The sequence below is a fragment of the Spermophilus citellus genome (genome assembly GCF_964194105.1).
Source record: "Spermophilus citellus genome assembly, chromosome: 3".
In the NCBI taxonomy this organism is placed as follows: Eukaryota; Metazoa; Chordata; class Mammalia; order Rodentia; family Sciuridae; genus Spermophilus; species Spermophilus citellus.
Window position 1 is genome coordinate 89,271,311 of NC_138184.1, and position 21,811 is coordinate 89,293,121.

The window sequence follows — 21,811 nt, forward strand, 5'->3', positions numbered from 1 at the left end:
AGGTAAAATTCATAAGAGGTGATGATTGACTGGATATGGAGATGGTGGGATGGGAGGAACTGAGGATGGCTTCCAGGTTTCTGGTTTGGGCAACTGGAGGGATATTGGTTCTTCAAAAAGAGAGGATCGCTGGGAGAAGAAGCATTTGGGCTTGAGGAAAGTGACCCCTGAGTCTTGGACCTGGTAAGGTAGAGGTGTTAGGGAACTCTCAAGTGAGGACACCCAGAGGCACATTGTACATTTGCATTTGGAGCCTAAAGGAAGGAATGGAGATTTAAACTTGGGCGCCATGAATACGTTGTGGTTGATAAAACTGTAATCCTCCAAGAGATACCTCTACGTGGTTTCATTAATGACGTTCTAGGCATAAAGTTAGTTAGAAGAGATCGAAATAAAACACACAGACCAGTTACCTTATTTATATTGCTAGGTCCGAGACGGCTCACCTCCCTGGTTCCCACCTCTAGCCGCCCAGCAGGGCAGCGAGGATTACTCTGGGCTAGCAGGAGAGAGAGAGAGCGAACACGCCTGGGAGTAGCCTTTTATTTGGGGAACAAGAGATTCAGGGGAGAATTCCATCCAATGAAGGTTGAGGGGGGGCTGCACTCCAAGGTCAGGGTCAGTGATTGGGTCCCCGGGGTCAGTGGTCAGGCACACCCCACACGGATGGGCTCGCTCATCAGGAAAGGGTCGGGAAAGCTTCGACAGAGCCAAAGCGCCTCAGGCCCTTAACGTGAGTCACCCAATCACGTGTCAGAATGGCTCCCCACAGATACCATTCCAAGAAACAGAAGCCGAGTGTGGAGGCTCCATCAGTGGAACAGGAATAGGAAGAGGATATAGCAGTACTGGAAGGCATTCTCAGGAGCAAAAGTACAAGAAATCATGTTGTCATGGAAAGAGATAAGAAGTGGTTTTTCCAGAAAGAGGAAATGGTTGGCCTCATCACAAGCCATGAAGAGGTCAAAAAGATAAGCCTGAAGAGATTCACTAGGTCTGGCAACATGAGGTCACAGGAACTTTCCGGGGGGTGTTAAACAAATTGTTGGGGTGGAAGCCAAATTGTAGCCATTCAGAGTGGTGAGGGAAAGGTGGGCACAGGCCATTCCATCAAGGAGCATGCATGGGAGAGGAGAAAAGAGAGAGAGGAGGGCTGGAGGGAGAGTGGGATGGAAGGTGGCAGTGGATTCCTGGCTGAGTCCCTTCTGCTGCGTGTCTTGAGGTGCAAGGACCACCCAGACGACTTCAGACCCCCAAATCTGCTTCACTTGCTTTTTGGGACTTGCTTTTAGTTAACTTTACAAATCACAAATTTTGGAGGTGATGCAACTGAGCGATGTGTTATTAGTCACCTCGGGCTCTGTAATGTGACACCTCTGACGTGCAGGTCATGATGGTAACAGTTACTCAGGTCATTTTAGGGATTTGAAGGCCATTTTTATCAAAACTGCCAACTCTTCCCTGGGGACTGCACAGGTGATCAATAAGTGATCTTTGGAGGTCAGATAGGCTGAAAACCTCGTCCTTAGACGACGCTGATGCCTGCATTTTTTGAACCATCTTCTCTTGAAGAGGGAAGATAGATTCCACATGTGTGGCCCACGATGACGTGACCTCCGATCACCTCTCCCCACACCTTAAATCACCCTGCTTCTTTATCCCATAAATGTCCCCAAACCCTATCCTTGGGGAGATGGATTTGAGACTGGAGTCTCCTGTCTTAGTTGCCTTGCAGATAAACTCTGTTGTGCAACTCATCGTTTCTGTGACTGCAAAATGGCCTGGTGTGGTCGCCCTCTTTGAGCCCTTGACTCCTGTCCCATGACTGATGTGCCATTGGGTAGATGCCCGTTGGCATCTTGATCTGATGCCAGTGGGCAGCTCCATAGTGGGAGTCCCCCCCCCCGCCACCCCCCCCCCCCCCCCCGCAGCCTGCTCTTCCTTGACTGCACACCTCCCCAGTTGCTTCACTAAAATCCCAGGAGCCATCGGTCCTTCATGTTGCTGTGTTTATTTATTTATTTATTTAAAATTTTTTTAAACCTTTACTTTATTTATTTATTTTTATGTGGTGCTAAGGATCGAACTCAGGGCCTCACACGTGCTAAGTGAGCGCTCTACCACTGAGCCACAAACCCCTCTCCAATTTTGATGTATTTATATCACTGTGGATACCTGGGTGTTTATTTGATTCTTCCAAAGGACATATGGTCATCTTTTTGCCTTATTTCCCAGTTTGAGGATACTTTTGAAGCCAGATTTAAAGTTAGGGAGTCAGTGTAGTTAGGGAAATCGGGTCTAATATCGAGTAAAGTTGAAAATGGGGGCCATGTTCGGGAAAAGCAGAACAACTCTTGGAATGTTAATGTCCCCAAGGCCCAGAGCCCATCCCAAAGAAGTGTTAATGAAACTTGAAGATGCTGACTCAAAAGTCCTTCATGCCCAGATTACTTCTTTGGCCCACCTGTGCCCCACCCTTTGGGCCTTCCCACCTACATTCCATCACTGAAAGAACTATAAAATGGGGAGACAACCACACTTCCATGGATTCCATCTCTTGGGTCCCCTTCTTCCTCTGGGAGAAGACTTTTCTGCTGTCCTTTAAAAAACTTCTACTTTCCACTCCGAACTTGCCTCGGCTTGCTTCTCTGGTGTTATACTTCAACATTGGGGAAGCAAGGACTCCTCACGGGTCAACAACAGTAATACTTTTTCTAATAATACTAAAGACATTCCATCATAGGACAGTCAAAAAGATACACAGATGGCCATCCCAAAGGGCCATTGGGGGGAAAATGGCAATCAGTCAAAATTCTTCAAAATTAAAATTTTTGGCTCCTCTAAATGCACTGTTAAGACAGGGCTGGGGCTGGGGCTCAGTGGCAGTGTGCTTGCCTAGCATGTGTGAGGCACTGGGTTCGATCCTCAGCACCACATGAAAATAAAGCAAATAAAATGAAAGCATTCTGTCCATCTACAACTACAAAAAATTTAAATAAAAAAAGATAAAAATAATAAAATGATTTAAAAAGATACTGTTAAAACAAGTCTAGCCTGGGAGAAAAATATTTGCAAATTCCAGATCAAACAAAGGATTGGTGAACAGGATATATGAACAATGCTTACAGCTCAGCTTTGTGGAGCAGGGAATAGTTCCTTAGGAGTGAAAACATGTTGAGAGCCACAGCCCAGTTGGGATGGCACCTAGCATTTTGTGAGTACTTTTGAGTTCTTGCGGAGTTCCGGTTGAGCTCTCGCGGGGATTCCTGGAGAGTTCGAGTTGGTGGTTGAAGTTCTGGTGGAGGGACTTCCCGGTGGTGTGGTGTTCCTGGGGGCCGCGTGGGTGGTGTTAGGGAGAGTTCCCAGGGAGTGTGGGGAGTGTGCTGGTGGAGTTCGGAAATAAAGTTTGTTCCTGCTTGAGTGGATCGTGATTTGTGCCCAGCCAGACTGCAGCAAAAACAAAACAAAAGCAGTCAAAGAAAAGATACATCATACTTCATCAAAATCAACAATTTATCTGGGTGTGGTGGCCACGCCTGCAATCCCAGCAGCTCTGGAGGCTGAGAAGGGAGGATTCCAAATTCAAGGCCATCCTGGGCAATTTATCAAGGCCCTGTCTCATAAGAAAGAATAGAAAGCACTGAGGATGTGGCTCAGTGGCAAAGTGCCCCTGAGTTAAATCCTCAGTACCCCCCCTGAAAAAAAGATTAAAATTAAAAATCAAATCAAAAGCTTTTTTTGTAGGGGCTGGCGGGTACAGTTCAGTGGTTGAGTGCTTTTGGGCTCCATTCTAGCATTGTGAAAAACAAACAATAACAACAAAATCTTTTGTGTTAAAGGACAATTATCAAGAAAGTTTGGGGAAAGCCAGTAGTTGTGTGGTGCATGCTTGTAATTCCAGCTGCTCAGAAGGCTGAGGCTGAAGAATCACAATTTCAAGGTCAGCCCCAGCAATTTAGTGAGGCACTGTCTCAAGAAAAAAAAAAAATAAAAAGGGGGTAGAGAAAAGAAAAGAGAGTGAAAATATTACTCATAGAATGAGAGAAAATTTGTAAAATCATCTATAAGGGCTTAGTACCTAGAATGTATGAAGAACCCTTACAAATCAACAATACAAAGAAAATTAACTCATTAAAAAATGGAAAAAGGATTTGAATAGATTCTTCTCCAAAAAGAGGTACATGAAAATATGCTTATTTTCATTAGACATCAGAGAAGTGCAAATAAAATCACAATGAGCTACCATTTCATGTCTACTAAGGTGGCTACACTAATAAAAACTATGGGAATATGGAAAAATTGGAACCCTCACATATTATTGATGTGAATATAAAATGGTGCAGCCCATGGGCTGGGGTTGTGGCTCAGTGGGTAGAGTGCTTGCCTCACACATGTGAGGCACTGGGTTTGATTCTCAGCACTACATATAAATAAATAAAATAAAGATCCATTAACAAATACAAATTTTTTTTTAAAAATGGTGGAGCAGATATGCAACACAGTTTGGCAGTTCCTCAAAATATTAAAAATATAGTTACCAAATGACCCAGTGATTCTATTTCTTGGTATCTACTCAAAAGTGAAAACATGTTCACACTAAAACTTGTACACCAGTGTTCATAGCAGCATTATTCATAATAGCACAAAGTGGAAACAACCTAAGTATCCATTCACTGATGAATGAACACATAAAATATGGTCTATTCGCACAATGGAATATTACTTAGCTATAAAAAATGAAGTCCATTGCAGATGAACCTTGAAAATATCACTCTAAGTGAAAGAAACCAGATACAAAAAAACAATACTGTATATGATTCCTCTCTATAAAATATCTATGTTTTAATAGTCATTCCACTATTTTTAAAAAGGGGTGTGTGTGGCTGGGGATGTAGCTTGCTGGTAGACCAATTGTGGATTGAAGCCCAATAACCCCCCCAAAATCACAAATTTGTACACTTTAATTGTTGAGTTTTATGGATATAAATTAAGTCTCAACACATTTGCTGCATTTACCAATTACAGGGAATAGTCAAATTCATAAAGATGGAGAGAACATTTTTGCCGGAGACTGAGCAGATGCGGATATGGGGTTTGAGTGCTTAATGGGCACAGGGTTTCTTGTAGATTGAGGGAAAACGTTGAAAATCATAGCGAATATCCTGCATACACTAAAAGGTTCTCAGAGCCAGTCACGGTAGCACACACCTATTATCCCAGCAACTCGAGAGGCTGAGGCAGGAGGACCACAAGTTCCAGCCCAGCTTCAGTGCGACCAGAACAATCCGAAACAGTCTCGGGTTCCACAGCGACGACCCCCTGGCTCCGGGGTCAGAGCGACCTACACTGGAACCCCGCGACTGGAGATGCGTGACCCTGGGCTCTTTCCGCCTTCCCAGATCTGCCAAAGGCCCTGAATAACTCGCCTCTCCTCCCGGAGTCCCTGGGGGAGAGAGAGGACCGGCGGTCGGTCGCGCCCGCAGCCTCCTGGCCCAGCAATATCCGTTATCACAGGGCGGGGACGAGAACCAGCCTTCACCGAGGAGGTCCGGGCAGTGCCAGGTGCTGGGGGCTGAGCCGGGTGCGGCGCGCGAGGCGCATCCGGCGTTGCCTAACAGCGCTGGCGTGCAGGCGTCGGGCGTTGCCTAGCAGCGCTGGCGAGCAGGCGTCGGGCGTTGCCTAGCAGCGCGGGAAGCTGGCGGCTCCCACCCGCAGGCATGGAGCAGCCCCTGGCCAGCGGCAGCAACAGCGACAGCGGCAGCCGCAGCGCCCCGGAGACCCTGAGCGAGGTGGTGCGGGTGCACCTGCGGAAGCTGTGTCTTCACGAGTTTCCCTGCGGCATTGGCAGCTGGGTGCGAAGGGGGGCTGGGAGGGCCTGGGGGACCGCCCGGGGGACGGCTCTGGAGACTGGCAGCGCCCACACACAGCAGGTGGCTGACCGAGACGCCCCAGGAGGGGTAGTTCTCAGTGTCTGGGCGGGGAGGGTGGACTAAGGCGACCCTGAAGCTCAAGGTGTGGGCAGAGGAAGCTCCGCCTGGGCCTGAGGGCACTGACTTCAGTGTGCAGACCTGGCACCTTCCCATCCTGAGCACAGCAGGCAGTCTGCACCATGCAGGTGCTTCTGACTGGGTGAAGTTTCTTGGCCTCGTGGAGCTCCAGAGCCACGTGTGGGAGATGGTTCCACCTGGGCCCTGAGGCTGCAGAGGCATGGGCCTCCCCTTCTGAGGCTTGGCTGGGAAGGCTCTGCCACTTTCTGTTTGTCTAGAGGCTTCCCTCCTGGAGGAGAACCTGAGTGCTCAAAAGGCTAAGCAGTGCACCCTCTGGCCCACCCTTCCCTGCCGAGGAGAGACAGAGAGCAATGCAGTGTTGAGGAGCCTCAAAACAGGGTGAAAGAGGAAAATTTGGTTTGCTGCCCATGAAGGTCCTTTTCTCTCAAGCTTCAATCTGTACATTGACCCTGCAGACAGAACCTGTTCAGTGGGGCCACAGGAACTGTTGTCCTCACCTAGGTGGTGTGTCATCACAGGGTGGGGACAAGAGCCAGTGTGCTCAGGAATGTCTTGAGAGTTCTGAATGGGCCAGAGGCTGGGGCCACCCCATCACTCCATGGAAAGGAGCCTAGGAAAGCTGGTGTTCCCTTTTCATAGGAAAACTGATGTTCCCTTTTCATAGGAAAACTGAGAGCATTCATTGATTTGCTTAGTCAGATATTGGTTGAGCACCTACTATTTGCTAAGCTTTAGGGTTTCAAAGATGCATCTTGGACTGGGGCTGTAGCTTGGTGGTAGAGTGCTTGCCTAGCATGTAAGACTCTGGGTTTTATGCTCAGACTGCACCTCTTCTGGAGGTAAGGGTGGGAGAGAGTAAATTCTGGGAAAAGCACTCTTTCATCTTCCACTTCCTGAATTTACCTTTTCCTGGGCTTACCTTTTCAGCCTTGCTACTTCCTCTAGGAAAACTTTTCCTTGATTATATTCTTATATCCCGCCATTGCCTGTTGAGCCTCATGAATTTGCATAGATTGTGTCAAATATGTAATTAATCTCCCAGAGACAGGAATTGGACCTTTATCTGTACTCATATCATGGCTAATCATCAGCCAAAATTACTGGTGGCTCATGGAGATTTCTAAATTCTTTATCCTCAGTCATCTAGTCTTACAACTGAGTTTCTTTACAAGGACATGTCAGACCTAATGAAATTCTCCACCTCCAACGCTGCAGAACAGGTCGCGTTTTCTTCCTCAAACATGGCGAACCTGGAGGGAGCTGACTCCCAGGGAGGAGGAGACTGTGAGCCCAGGGGAGGAGACTGTGGAGGCCCTGCTGGGACTGGTGCGTAGTCCCCACTCACCGTGGGCTCTGGTGGAGGACTCCAGTGCTGAGGACCATTTTCTGAGAGAACTGGCCATCCAGAATCCACTGATGCTCAAAGACACCTTCTTGTACTCCTATTTCCGGTCGCTGAGGATGGTGGACAAGCAGGTGGGTGCTGCAAATGAGCACCAGATTGTAGGGGGATCTCCTGTGAGAGCTGATCCCAAGGTCAGCCCTGACTTCTCATTGAGCTCACCAGCTTGTACAACAAACAGGCCGGTATTCAGCCATGCTTTGTTGAAAGTCTTCCTCCTTCACCCTTGGAGGGAGTCCATGTGCCTCTTCTACAGCCAATTCTTAGCATGCCCTGCACTCGGCCCTCCTGGGTCCTAGTAAAGACCTTTCAAAGGACCCATATTGCTTTGGTTTGGTTTGGTTCTAGGAATTGAACCCAGAGGCGCTGAGCCACATCCCCAGCCCTTTTTACTTTTTACCTTTAGACAGGGTCTTGCTAACTTTCTTAGGGCCTTGCTAAATTGCTGAGGCTGGCTTTGAACTCCTGATCCTCCTGCCTCAGCCTCTCAAGTTGCTGGGATTATAGGTGTTGTGTGCCACTGTGCCTGGGAGATATATATATATATATATATATATATATATATATATATATATATATATATATATATATATATTTTTTTTTTTTTTTTTTTACTTTATTTAAACTGGGGGGGGGGGCTGGGATGTAGCTCAGTGGCAAAGTGTCTGCCTTGTATTTGCAAAGCCCTGGGTTCAACCTCCAGTTACAAAAAAGCCAAAAAAAAAAGAAAAAAGAACCCCACCAAAAATAAATAAATAAATAAAACAAACCCTTTAAACTGTGGGAACCGGGGTGGGGTGGGGCTGGAGAACATTGGCATAGTGTTGACTTATTTATTTCTGTTACTAAAAAATCTTTGCTTAGATCAATAACAGTTCACAAGTTGCATAGAAACTGAGTCTCAGCCTTCCTGAGCCTTTGCTTCCTTTTACGGAGAAACTGGGAAGTTACACGTAACCAGAAAATGAAAAGGGTGACCAGTTTGCTTGTGACTTTCCCTGTGTTAGTGCTGCAAGTTTTATGTCCTGGAAAGTCCCTCCATCCTAGGCAAATGGGCATTTGGTTGCTCTAGGGAAAAGAAGCCCCGCCAGGAAGGACCCCTGATATCCTTGAGATCACTCAGTTCCTTGGGAACTGAGGATTTATGGGTAGGATGCTGAAGTTTCTCCTCTGACCTTGCTCCGTACAAGCCAGGGTGGTTTCTAAATACTTTAACCAGCTTTGGTGCCAGGCAGGCAGTAGGTTACCATGGCTCTGCCCTCCCAAGAATCTCACGGTCCAGCAAGGGACATAGGACATTGGCCTGGAAATCCCATAGCTACTGTCAGTGAAGGGGCAGGGGAGGAAGTGGCCCTGGAGCCCTGCGAGTGGATACAGTGAGATGGAAAAGGGATGGAGGGGTTGGCAAGACTGGAAGGACTGTGTGTTCCTGTTGGCTTGTGCTGCGATGTCACCTGGCCCTCTGGAGGCCTCACTTCCTTCCCTTCCTTTCAGGTGAGCCTGGTGGATAAGGACCTCCTAAAATTTGTAAACCTTGAGGAGCTGATCCTGAGTGCCAATAAAATCAAGGAAGTCAATGCTGCCAATCTGCCCCCAACACTCAAGGTACGGGAGCCCCAGAGACCCTGTCTCTGATCTTCCCTGCACAGGTTTGGCCAGGGAGGCTCTGCATTAAGGCCCAACCTCAGGCCTTTAACTGTAGGCCATGTTCCTCAAAAAGTGGATCCACAACACCCAAAAGGACAGAGGGCAGGGTCCCTAACAGTTTCCTATTCATCAGTGTTTAGTAGCCAGAAGTGGAAAGAATCCAGGTGTCTACAACCACACACCCATGGACAAAAGGTGACCTGTCCACGTAGTGGGATATAATTCAACCATTCAAGAAAGAAATTCTGATATGTCACTGCAGAGTGAGGGACCCTAGAAAACGGCAAGCTGGGTGAAAGGAGTCAGACCCTCAGGGGCCAATCTCATTTGATTATACTTCTATGAAATATCTAGAAGAGGCAAATTCACAGAGATAGACAGGGATTAGAGGTCACCGTGGGCTGGGAGAGGGAACAGGGAGTGAGTGACTGCTTAGAGGTCTGTTTGGGGTGATGACACTTTTGGGAACAGTGGTGGTGGTGGCACAGCATTATGGATGTCACTTAAAAATGGAGGAAACGGCGAATTTATATTAGGTACGTTTTCCACGAAGAAAAGAGGCAGGCGGGCTTCATCATGAGTGCTCTGCTGAGCATGTCGCCTGGCCCCAACCCTAAGCTGAACACCGAGAGTAGTGACCACGGAGGGAGAGAGCAGGTTTGGCTCTGGCTGGAGACACCAGGTTCGGCCCTGGTGACACATGTGAGTGAGGAGGACAGTTTGCACATATCCACTTAGTGGGATCCATTCCCTCTTCCATCAGGGTCCCTCGGGGCTTTCCCAGGGACACTTTCCCACTGCGTGTCTGCAAAAACTTCCTGCACACCTCCATCACCTCCCCTTCCAAGCTTGGAAGTCACCTTCACAGAAGGGAAAGGAAACTTCCCTCTCTGCTGCAGGAAAAAGTTCTTCCTGCATTTAAAAAAATGCAGTCCAGTTGGGCACAGGAAGCCAGGCCCCAAGCAGTCCACGATTCCTTTCCTGAGTTTCCCAGGTCCGCGGGCAGAGGGCAGGCAGGCAGGCAGGCGGAGCTCTCCAGTCCGGGCCTCCTCGGCTGTCACTAGGTGCTGGAGCTGTACGGCAACGAGATCCGCAGCATGGAGTGTCTGTGTGCTCACCCACCCCCTGGGCTCCAGCATCTGGGGCTGGGCCACAACAAACTGCTGGGCCCCTTGGAGAGTCTCTATGTCACCAACAACTACTGGTAACTGGGGAGCTGGGAGGGCAGGTGCGGGAGGGAGGCTTGCTTCTATAACTTCTGGGTGGCTGCAAAGTCGGCTCAGGATCTCAGAATGACTCAATAAAAAATCCCACTGACATCCAGGGAAGAATAGGGGGAGCCCTGCTTCAGAAGAGGATCTCTCAAAGTGGGCTCCGTTGACACTTGGGCCTGTCACTCTGTCGTGGGACTGTTCTGGGCATTGTAGCATGGGTAGCAGCATCCCTGGCCTGAACCCACTCGATTCCCTTCTGGGACAGTCAGACAGTACCTAGGAGGAGGGGAGGACTCATCCCAGGCTGAGAACACTGTCCTAGAGACAGCCCTCCCTTGTCAGTACAACTCCAGCATCCATCAGAGTTTGTGCAGAACAGTCCCCTCTTGGTTGTTGATATTGGATTTTGTCTCCTTGGCGGGGGCGGGGGGTGAGTGACAGTGGAAAACTTAAAATCCTAGACCTGAGAAGTGAGAGGGTCACCCACCATCCCTAAAAGACTGCCACGGAGAGCTGGGGCAAAGGGAGCACCCTGCAAAGAGAACTGGGGTCCAGCTCCTTGGCTAGCGGTGCTGTGGGTGCAGCTCCCCTGCTTCCTCTGTCACAGCCTGGAAAGGGCTGGAGGTCAGCACGGAAGGCACCTCCTTCCGTCCCCTAGGTAGCCCCGGGACAGGCCTTGTGCTCCAGCCACACCTGCTTGGAAGGTGGGGTGCAGTGGAGAGGAAAGTCCCTCTCTCATGATTTCCTCCTTCCTTTCCCTGCTCTGCGGCCCCTGACCAGGCTCGGCCCTGTCCAACTGGGATTCCTTTCTTCCATTGCCTGTGGCCATCAGGGAGCGTAGACAGGAAACCATATACTTTGGACTTCCTAGGACAGCAAATTTAGGCTCTTGCTGTTGACAGAGTACCAAGTGTCCCGATTTTGATTTGGAAAACATGCCCAACCTGGTGCTTCGTGCCAAGTGGGGATCACGTAGAAACCTGTACGTGAGCCTCCGTCTTGGGCTGTTTGGGAATCAAAAGGACATCTGTGCTGATGTTGCCTGGTTCTCTTGAAGGTCAGGTCAAGGCTGTGTGCTGATCCCCACCAACTGTTCCTCTCGCATACTTCCCTCTGACTGGCCTGTGACTATCAAGGGCAGGACAGGCCATCAAAAAAGGCGAGGGAGGAGAGGGAGGGGGTGAGTTCACTGTGTGGAAGGTGCTGCTGATGGGTGTTCCCTGCTCTTTTCCTGGCCTCTGTCTCAGAGCTGAAGTCACTTTGCTTTCTAGTTTGTGACAGTGGGAAAAGCTGCCCCACTCCCTCCTGTGCCTGGCTCATCACCCAGGGACCTGGGATTCGCCTTTGCCCCCGCTTCCTGCCCTTCACAGGCTGGGATGGGAAACGTCTCCTTTCCACTTGCTGGCACGGTCTTCACTCTTGTCCCCCAGGAGGTGAACCCAGTGGCCATGTGCCAGTCTGGCTTTGAAGAGTAACCGCCAACTTGAGATCCCTGGACCCTACAGCTTCACCCACCCTCCTCCCAGGTCCCCATTCCAATCCCACTCCTCCCCTTCCTGCTCTTCCCCACAGTGACTTCCTGTCTGTCAATAGGGAGAACCTTCTAGATGCACATGAAGTTGGACTTTTGGCTAGAGAGCTCTGTGTGACTGGGTCATGGGGGTAGGTTGTGAGGGCTGTCTCTGGGCTCTGAGGATGGCAGTGTTCCAGAGAGGGGAGAAGCAGGCTTGGGCATTACCCTGTGTCCAGGACAGAACAAAGTGTGTGGGCCGAGCTCTGTCCTGGGTGTAGGGCATGTCCCTTGCTCACCAGGGTCCCTAACTTCTGGGTGGCCTGTCCCACCTTCCAGGCCCAACCTTGTCTCCCTGGATCTGGGCTTCAATGACCTGACAGACCTGCAGGGCATGATGGTCAGCCTCAGCACACTCAGGCACCTGCGGCTGCTGGTGCTGCAGGGGAACCCGCTGGCCCTGGTGCCCTACTACCGAGGCTTCACCATCGACAGCCTGACCCGGCTGTGCGTGCTGGATGACATCACTGTGTCTCCCAACGAGAAGCATCAGTTCCGGGGATTCAGCCTCAGTGGTGGTGGGTACAGCCATGGAGGGAGGGGGCAGGGACCCGGCTCCACACCTTGAACCTTTGTCTGTGGCTCCCCATTTGACCCGGGCCCTCATCAGATGTAATAAACCTTCTGGATCTGGGTTTTCTCCAGATATTGACCCCTGTGACTGGGCCCTGGGGACAGAAGTGGTAGGAGGGCTTCCACAGCTTTTAGCCAGTTTCTTCACTTTTGAGGTAGCTTGAGTTCACCCCCTTGTGGCCCATCATGCAAGGTGCATCAGAGCCTTCCCAAGGTCAGACAGAAGCCTGACAGCTTCAGCATTCCAGGCACAAGCTGAGATGGCAAATATTCCTGACCTCTCACCCTCTCAGAACTGGCTCTGTGAAGCTTCTATTAGAACCTCCATTTGACAACTGGGAGCAGTGGCACAGGCACGGAGGCTGAGGCAGGAGGATTGTTTGTTCAAGGCTAGCCTCAGTAACTCAGCGAAACCCTGTCTCAAAAATAAAAGATAAAAAGGACTGGGATGTAGCTCAGTGGTAGAGCGTCCCTGAGTTCAATCCCTGAATCCCTAGTACCAAACAAACCCCAAATAACCCCCATTTGACAGATCAGGAAACCAAGGCTTCAGAGTATCCTAAATCACTCCCATTGAACTTGGTGGAGCTGGGACTTGAACCTCTGCATGGAGGGGAGGATCCAGGGACAAGTGCCCTGTCTTGCTGTCTGCCAACTCCCAGCCCTCCATGTTCCTCAGTCTTTTTTTTTTTTTTTTTTGTGAGTATTCCATGGGACTTTTAATCTCATAAATTTTATATTTCTGAATTGTAAGAACTAAATAAGTATTAAGCATATTTAGAAATATGGACATTGGTTTTACCTTATATTAGCAATAGAATTTATTGATAGCATACTCTTTATTCATATTTTATTTCCATTATTTCATTTATTGTTTATAAAAATATCTTGAACTGGTACAAATTTCATTCTCACTTTACAAATGGGGTCAGAATTACAGAGTTCAAGTGATTTTTATGACTCTATACAATTAAAGAGTGAAAGAGATGGAATCGAGACAAGTATAAATGAAGCAAGAATATGATTTAATTACTAGGTGAAATTTTCTCTAAAATTTTATATTGTTTTTCTACTGTTTCTTTATACCCCTAGCCACTTTTGGATTAATCAAGTTTTTTTTCATTTTCATTCTGTTTTAGTAAAAATTATTTTGGTATTAGTAAATGAATTGCCTTGGAGATTATAGTATGCATTGTAACATATGCATATTCAAGTATAATATAAATTAATAAATTTACCATATATCAGACAACTGAAAGACATTAGAACATGCATGATTTTGTATATACCCCATATTTCATGGTATTTTGTTTTGTTTTTAATTCTTTTCTTTTTTTTTATTGTTGGTTGTTCAAAACATTACATAGTTCTTGATATATCATATTTCACACTTTGATCCTCAGTCTTGTTACTCCTTCTTGCAGACTTCCTGGCACAAGAAGCACAGTTTGTGGTGTCCATTGGAAACGTCAAGGGCGTTGTGGACACCTCTATCTGGGACCCAGAGCCAGGCCCCGAAGGCCCTTTCATCACCTACAACTATTACGTGACCTACGACTTTGTGGAAGAGGAGCAAGGCGAGGGGAGCCAGTATGGTGGCGTACTGGCCGAGGTGCCCGGCTGAGTCAGGGAGTAGGGTGGCTCCTCGCCCACGCCCACGGGGTTTCCTGTGCAGGCAGAACAGCCCCGGGAGGCCTGGGAAAATCCTTAACATGGATTCACAGCCCTTTTCTGCTTAGGGCCCTGGCTCCAGCCCAGCCCCAGCCAGGATGATTGTCAGCAGTGAGCACCTTGTGTCCCTGTGACATCTGAGCCTGACACAGGAGCAGCCTGGGATTTTATACCCAAGCCCAGAGCTTCCGGCCCCACCCTACAGTTTTCATGATGTCTTTCACCCCTCCACATCCCATGAAAAGCAGGGGCTCCACGGGGCTAGGAGAAACGTGCTGCCTCTGACTTCTCATGAGGAGGTTGCATGCTTAATTTTAGGTCTCCCAAGTGTGCTGCTCATGCCTTGGGTTCCTGCAAGGCTGAGGTGTGGCTCAGTGGTGGCCTGCTTACCTAGCATGCGGGAAGCAGCAGCGTTCCATTCCAGCACTAAAAAAAGAAAATCCTACCGCCCTGATCTCTGTGTCCATAGACACTCGGGGAACATCAGAGAGTGTGTCCTGTCTCCCCTGGCAGATTGTCAGGCCCTCCAGCGCAGAACTTGTAGGCGATGAGCTGCAAGGGGGGTCAGAGGTGCAGCTGTTGGAGGAGCTTCAAGAGGCCAATGAGTCCCAGGAGTCGGGGGCGACGGAGATGGAAGAGTCAGAGTTGTCCTTCAACTCAGGCCGCTCAGCCCTGCCAGTGCCCCTCTCCTCCATCAACTCTGCAGAGGAGCTGGCAAAGCTGCGGCCACGGATGGATCCCCGACTCTTCCCATCCCCTGGGTAAGGATAGGACCCAGCTAGGAGCAAGGACTGGGGTCTCCATCCAGGGTGACAGCAGACTTAGGCTGCACCACTGCCTCCCCTGAGCATCCTGATGGCTGAGTGCTCCAGCCGAGATCACAGTCTTTTTAGCTGGCCCCTCGGCCAAGAGCCATAGGAGGTAGGTGTGGGATTGGCAGTCAGCACTCCTTCCCCAGAACCCTAACCTTCCACTCAAAGTGCATCTGAACCTCAGGTCCCTGAAGGGCTAAGCTTTCTAGAATGATCGACTTTCTCGTTGCATTTTAGCCCTGGGATTGGAAGCTTTTCATGCAAGCTTTTGAGTCCATCTGGAATGTATTCTGGCATACGAAGTGTGGCAAGGACCTTCCAGTCTGTGCGCCAGGTTCTTCCTTGCCCTCAATAACTCCAGTCTCGTCCCCTCCTCAGGTTTCGCACATGCCACCCGTTCTGCCTTCTTTGTTCCGGAAGCTTCTTTGATGATGGAGAATTTTACTGGAATCCAAGTCAGTTCCCAGTGTAGGAGCTCCATGAATGGAGTTTGTAGAGTCTCAGAATGTTGAGCACATATAGATTTACTTAGGAATTCCTGTCACAGCTCTCTAATGCTTGTCAGTTGTTTAACTGTGGCTCTTATGTTGGTGTTGGGGTCTCCAAGACTAGGCCCAGGTTTGGATCCATTAGGACTCTCAGGGCTTGGCATCCAGCCTTTCTCATGGCTGAGATTTATTGCAAATTTATTACAAGCCCAGAGGAACTCAGGCATGGCTGCCAAGAGTCCTGTCCCAGAGGACATGCTGTGTTTGGGGGAGTTCCTCTTTGATTCTCTTACCCATTTTTAAAAATCACATTGCCTGTCTTTTTCTTACTGATTCATAAGATTTCCTTTTGCGTACAAACGTCTTCTGGATATACACTCTTCTTGGTGACAAGCTCAGCAAGTCACTTTCCCCTTTGTCTGGTTTGCCTTTTCACTCCCTACATAGTGTCATTTGATGAACAGAAGTTTTCAATATTAATGCTTTTGTTTAAGTAATCTTTCTATACTCTGCACTGATTTTTTGTTGTTGCGAATTTCCCATTTCTCCACTGTCTTCTCTGTGCCATGTTCCTTCCTGGTTTCCTCCTCCCCTGGTCCTCTCCAGTAATAGCCAGACCCCCAATCTTGTGCTATTTTGGGGTATGTAGTCTTTTTTGGAAGTCCCCTTAGAGCCTTGTCCCAAGTTCCCAGCCACAGCCCTGGATGATGGCGCCCATGTCTGCATCTCCCCCTAATCAAGGACCGTCCTCTTCAGCACCAACCACAAGCCCTGGGCTGATGTCATTTCCTACAACTATGAGATGCAGCACACCTTCAAGGACCTGGTGCCACTCAAGGCCTTCCTACTGTCGGGGACCACTGTGACTGTTGTGGAGGAGAAGGTGGGCAGAGGCCTGACTCCCTGGTTAGATGCTTCTCAGCCCCTTTCTAGAAAGAGCGAGGGAGAGGTGACTGTGCTTACTTGAGGCCATGTCGTGTTCCCCAGATCGTTTCCTGGGCTGTGGTGCCACTTCCTGTTGAAATTCCCTTGCCTGCCAAGAAAGGAAAAGGGGAGAAAGACAAGAAGGAAACTGATGGGAAAAATAAGAAAGGGAAGGCAGAGAAGGAACCCCGCAAGGTACTGGCACACACAGCCCACAGCAGGGGACCGTGCGCGTGGAGGGGACAGATGCCTGGCATGGTCCTTTGCCTGGCCCTGTCCCACCCTCCTGGCCTCCCACCACAGGAACAGAAGACACCCAAGAAAAAGAAAGAAATTCCCAAGGAGCTCCACCAGGAATCGTCTGTGCTGCGGGTGCTGGGTAGCAACTTGGTGGCCCTGGAGCCATTGCTGGCAGGGGAGTCCCAAGTGTCCACTGTGTGCAATTATGGGGTCATCCGCACCCTGGAGTGTGACAAGATGACATTAACTAGGGTACAGTGGGCCACAACCATGTCCTCTCCTTCCCCCTCTCCAAAAATGCTTGCCCTGCCAGAAGCCTGGGGAGGATGGAAGAGGGACCTTCCCCTGGGAGTGCGGCTGATGTTCCTCCAGTGTGGGCCAGCTCAGGCATCTCCTCACCTGGAGCCCCCCACCCTCCTGGACCAGTCAGAGGCTCTGGGATGAATGGGAGCCCCTAGGCCTCCTTGGGGTCTATATCTGCCCCTTCCCCAGCAGCCCCCGACTCCAGTCAGCATCTTATTTGGTCATTCTTTCTTTCAGGATTTAAAGAAGACCAAGAAAGGGGCCAAAAAGGGTAAGAGCCAAGGCGTGTGGTGGCTGATGGCAAGGGCTGGTTGCTGAGGCCCTGCTGAGGGGCCAGCCTTGACTGGAAGCCACAGGGTGGGGGACTGAGAACTGTATCTTCCAGCCAGTGGGGAGGCCACATCCACCCTGAGGACTGGACCCCCATCCTCCCTGCATGTCCCAGAGGCAGCAGCCTGCTGTGCTGCGTGATGGGTGGGGAAGGGCATTGTGGTGCCCTGGAGGAAGGACCAAGCTGAGGTGGCTCAGGGTTCTTTTGGCTGCAGCTCACATTGGTCAGATAAGAAGCCTGGATTTATTCTGAGTGGCCAGTGAAGTTTCTGAACTAGGTAAGCTTCAGATTTGTGTTTTTAAAAGATCAGGAAGGGAAAGCAAGACTTGAAAGGATCAAACCTAACTGTATCTTAGCACAAATCTCAATAAGAATACAAAAAAATATCCCTCAGGTAAAATTTACGATGTCTGTCATCCAATAAAAAATTACTAGGCATGAGTCGGGTGCAGCAGCGCATACCTGTAATCCCAGCGGCTCTGGAGGCTAAGGCTGGAGGATCACGAGTTCAAAGCCAGCCTCAGCAAAATCGAGGCACTAAGCAACTCAGTGAGACCCTGTCTCTAAATAAAATATAAAATAGGGCTGGGGATGTGGCTCAGTGGTTGAATGCCCCCAAGTTCAATCCCTGGTACCCCCCACTCCCCAACCCCGGCAAATTACACAGCATGGAAAAAAATCAAGAAATACAATATATAATGAGAACCAAAATTGACTCAGAAATGACATATAAGATAGAATCAGTAGACAAGAATATTAAAGCGGTTATTATAATTTATTCCATACGCTCAAGAAGCTAGAGGAGCTGGGCGCAGTAACACAACTGCAGTTCCAGTTACTTGGGAGACTGAGGCAGGAGGATCACAAGTGTGAGGACAGGTCCTGTTTCAAAATAAAAATAAAATTTTATCTCATATATACCAATTAAACAAAGAAAAATAAATAAATAGAAAGAAAACCAATAGACTGGAGGAAGGAGATCAGGGCTTAGAGAAGAGGTTGTGAGAAAAATAGGGAGTATTGGGGATTTAAATTCAGAAAAGTATATTATGTGCATTTATGACTATGTCAAACCCCACTATAATGTATATCTACAATATACTAAGAGATTAAGAAAGATATAAAAATTAAAAAGAACTGGGAATGTAGCTCAGTGGTAAAGTGTCCTTAGATTCAATCTCCAGTACCCCCCCAAAAAAAATCTTGAGGAAAAATTGAATCTGTTAAATAGCAATAATGAATATAAACTTTTAGAGATGAAAACTATAGTGTCATATGAAAAATACATTCAATGGATTATTGGCATATTAGACAATATAAAAGGAAATATTAGTGAAGTTGAGCAGTAGAAACTGTCCAAAATAAAACTCAAGGAGAAAAATCAGTAGGAAAAAATGAAAGAGTATCAATAAATTTTGAGACAAATTTCCAAGGGCCTAATATCCATGTGATTGGAGTTTCTCAAAAGACAGGAAAGGGGCTGGGTTTGGGGCTCAGTGGCAGAGCGCTTGCCTAGCATACATGAGACACTGGGTTCAATCCCCAGCACCACATAAAAATAAGCAAATAAAATAAAGGTATTGTGCCCATCTACAACTTAAAAAATATTTTTTAAAAAATGGGGAAAATGCCTGAAGAAATCATTGCTGATACATTTAAAAAACTTGTTTTTGTTTTGGTACTGAGGATTGAACTCGGGGGCACTCGACCACTGAGCCACATCTTCAACCCTTTTTTAACATTTTATTTAGAGACAGGATCTCACTGAGCTGCTAAGTGCCTTGACAAATTGCTGAGGTTGCCTTGTACTCAAGATCCTCCTGTCTCAGCCTCCTGAACTGCTTGGATTGCAGGCGTGCACCACTGTGACCAGCACATTTCAAAATTTGATCTGGGCATGGTGGTATGTGCCTGTAGTTCCAGCACTGGGGAGGCTGAGGTGAGAGGATCCCTTGAGTCCAGGATTTCAACACCAGCCTGGACAATACTGCAAAATCCTATAAAATGGGGGGTGGGGTGGGGGGAAGATGAAAACTGAAACTGTAAAATCCTGATCCAAGAAATCCCAAAATTTTTAGAAACTAAGCAACACACTTCTAAATAACCTGTGGGTCAAAGAAGAAATAGCATTGAAAAATATGATATAGGAATAAATGTGACCAAAGATGTGGAAGTCCTGTTCACTGAAAACTATAAAACATTGTGAACAGAAATTAAAGATCTAGGGGCTGGGGATGTGGCTCAAGCGGTAGCGCGCTCGCCTGGCATGCGTGCGGCCCAGGTTCGATCCTCAGCACCATATACCAACAAAGATGTTGTGTCCGCCGAGAACTAAAAAATAAAAAAAATTCTCTCTCTCTCTCTCCCCTCTCTCACTCTCTCTTAAAAAAAAAAAAAGAAATTAAAGATCTATATCAATGGAGAGGTATACTATAAGCAGGGATTAGAAGATGCAAATATTGTTAAGATGTAGGTTCTTTTCAAATGATCTATAGATTCCACATAATGGAATGATCCTTGCAAATCTTTGGTTTATAGAAATCAGCAAGCAGATTTTTTTTTAAACTTAAGTATTGCCCCTCACCACCAATATTAGAGATTGAACCAAGGGGTACTTTACCACGGAGCTACATCCCCAGCCCTTGTTATATCTTGTTTTTGAGAAAGGATCTCAATGAACTTGTGGAGATTGACCTTAAATCTGTGATCCTCCTGCCTCAGCCTCCTGAGTTGCTGGAATTACAGACGTGTGCCAATACACCCAGCTCAGCAAGCAGATTCTAAAATTCATAGGAAAAGGACCCAAAACAGTTCTGAGAAAGAATGAATTGGGAGGTTCATACTATTGGACTTTCAAGACCATGCATATGTGGACACATGATTTGTGGCACTTATCTGTGGAGATAAGAGAGTTTAATTTTTTTCTGCAGTACTGGGGAGTGAACCTGGGGCGCTGTACCTCTGAGCTACATCCCTAGCCCTTTTTATTTTATTTTTACTTTTGAGAGAGGATCCTGCAAAGTATTGTCCTGAAATTTCTAATCCTCCTGCCTTAGTTTCCTGAGTAGCTGGGATTATGGGCAGGCTGCCTGGTGATAGTTAAATTTTTTTTTCAGGTTTGTTTTTAAAGATCTTTTAACTGTCTGGATTAACAGGACAGTAGATTCTCATATCTGCTTCTACAGCAGATATATTGATATATTGCTGTTGAAGTGTATGAAGAAAATCCAACCTCATACCAACACATAATTAGAAAAGAGGGGAATATTTTAATAGGCTTTCAAAGAATTATGGATATTCTTCCTTGATGTTACAATGAATTTGACAAGCTAGCTTATTACATTTGTTACAAAGTGAAAACTGAATATATATTGATTTTTTTCAATCCAATTAGTCATTAAAGTACATTGATCTATTTTGACTGACACACACACACACACACACACACACACACACACACACATCAGGAACTCAGGGGCACTCAACCACTGAGCTACATCCCCAGCCCTATTTTATATTTTATTTAGAAACAGGGTCTCACTGGGTTGCTTAGTGCCTGGTTTATTGCTGAGGCTGGCTTTGAACCTGATCTCAGCCTCCGGAGCATGCGCCTCCATACCTGTTTTATTTTGCATTTTGAATGGATATTTTAACCATGCACTACTGGTAACACGGTTACTTGTAAGATAACAAACATTGAATTAAACATTCCATTAAAAATCCAAAAGTCACATTCGTTTTTTAAAAAAGCATTTTTAGTTGTAGATGGACACAATACCTTTATTTTATTTATTTTTATGTGGGGCTGAGGATTGAAACCAGTGCCTCACACGTTAGGCAAGCGCTCTACAGCCAAGCCACAACCCCAGCCCCAAAAGTCACGTTCTTAAATATCACCACTCACATCATTAGAAAAGACTTGGGGTATTGGGAACCTTGAGTTCATGGTGGCAGTGTTCCAAAATTCTAATTTCTACCTGAAAGTTCAAACGTTATAAATTTATCAAAATGCTTTCAGTCCCGTGTTTTCCCCAAAGTGCCATACTTACTTCATTTTAAAGAAAATAATTGTCAAATACCCAAGACTGAACATGCATAGTTCGTCAGAGTTCAACTTAAAATGATCTAAGAAAGAAACAGCTAATTTTTCTTGTAACTCAAACAGCTGTGACTCATTAAATGCTCCAATTAAACGTAATTCTATTCCCTACTCTATTAACAGACCTGGATCCAATTCAGAGTTGTGCCTCCCTGGACTTGGGTTTTGGGGATGTGTTCAGTGCGTGGAGACCGCAGTCCCCACATCGCTCCGGACCCATTGCTTATGTTTTAATTTTCTCAGAAAAGTCAAAACCGCAGATGCCGAGCTTCGACAGCGACTACCAGCCAGAGCCGCTGACGGTGGAGGTCCAGATCCAGCTGAATCAGTACCGCACCGCGGAGGAGGCGCTCCGCTTCTAGGCGCCCGAGTAAAGGCTGTTCTGCGCACTCGCGCCTCCGCGTCCGTCTCGCCGCACGTCTGGGCCTCCCGGAGCGCCCGGGGCGGGAGGGCGGCCTCAGAGTGAGGGAGAGCGAGGCGGGGCCGGAGCCTCCGGGCTGCGGAGGCCACCTGGGCGGGCGCGCGGCGG

The 21,811-nt window shown here is 47.8% G+C and overlaps 1 protein-coding gene across 1 annotated transcript; it reads left to right on the forward strand.

The window, feature by feature from the left end:
• Nucleotides 1–5,717: 5,717 nt before the first annotated feature.
• Nucleotides 5,718–21,688, forward strand: LRRC43 (leucine rich repeat containing 43; the record flags this gene model as incomplete). The annotated part of the gene is made up of 12 exons (XM_081285224.1): nt 5,718–5,852; nt 7,224–7,484; nt 8,905–9,015; nt 10,122–10,261; nt 12,121–12,359; nt 13,839–14,026; nt 14,599–14,846; nt 16,127–16,268; nt 16,373–16,504; nt 16,613–16,801; nt 17,090–17,123; nt 21,526–21,688. 12 exons carry the CDS (start codon nt 5,718–5,720, stop codon nt 21,642–21,644), a joined length of 1,938 nt encoding a protein of 645 aa, XP_081141350.1. The 3' UTR covers nt 21,645–21,688.
• Between the last annotated feature and the right edge of the window lie 123 nt (nt 21,689–21,811).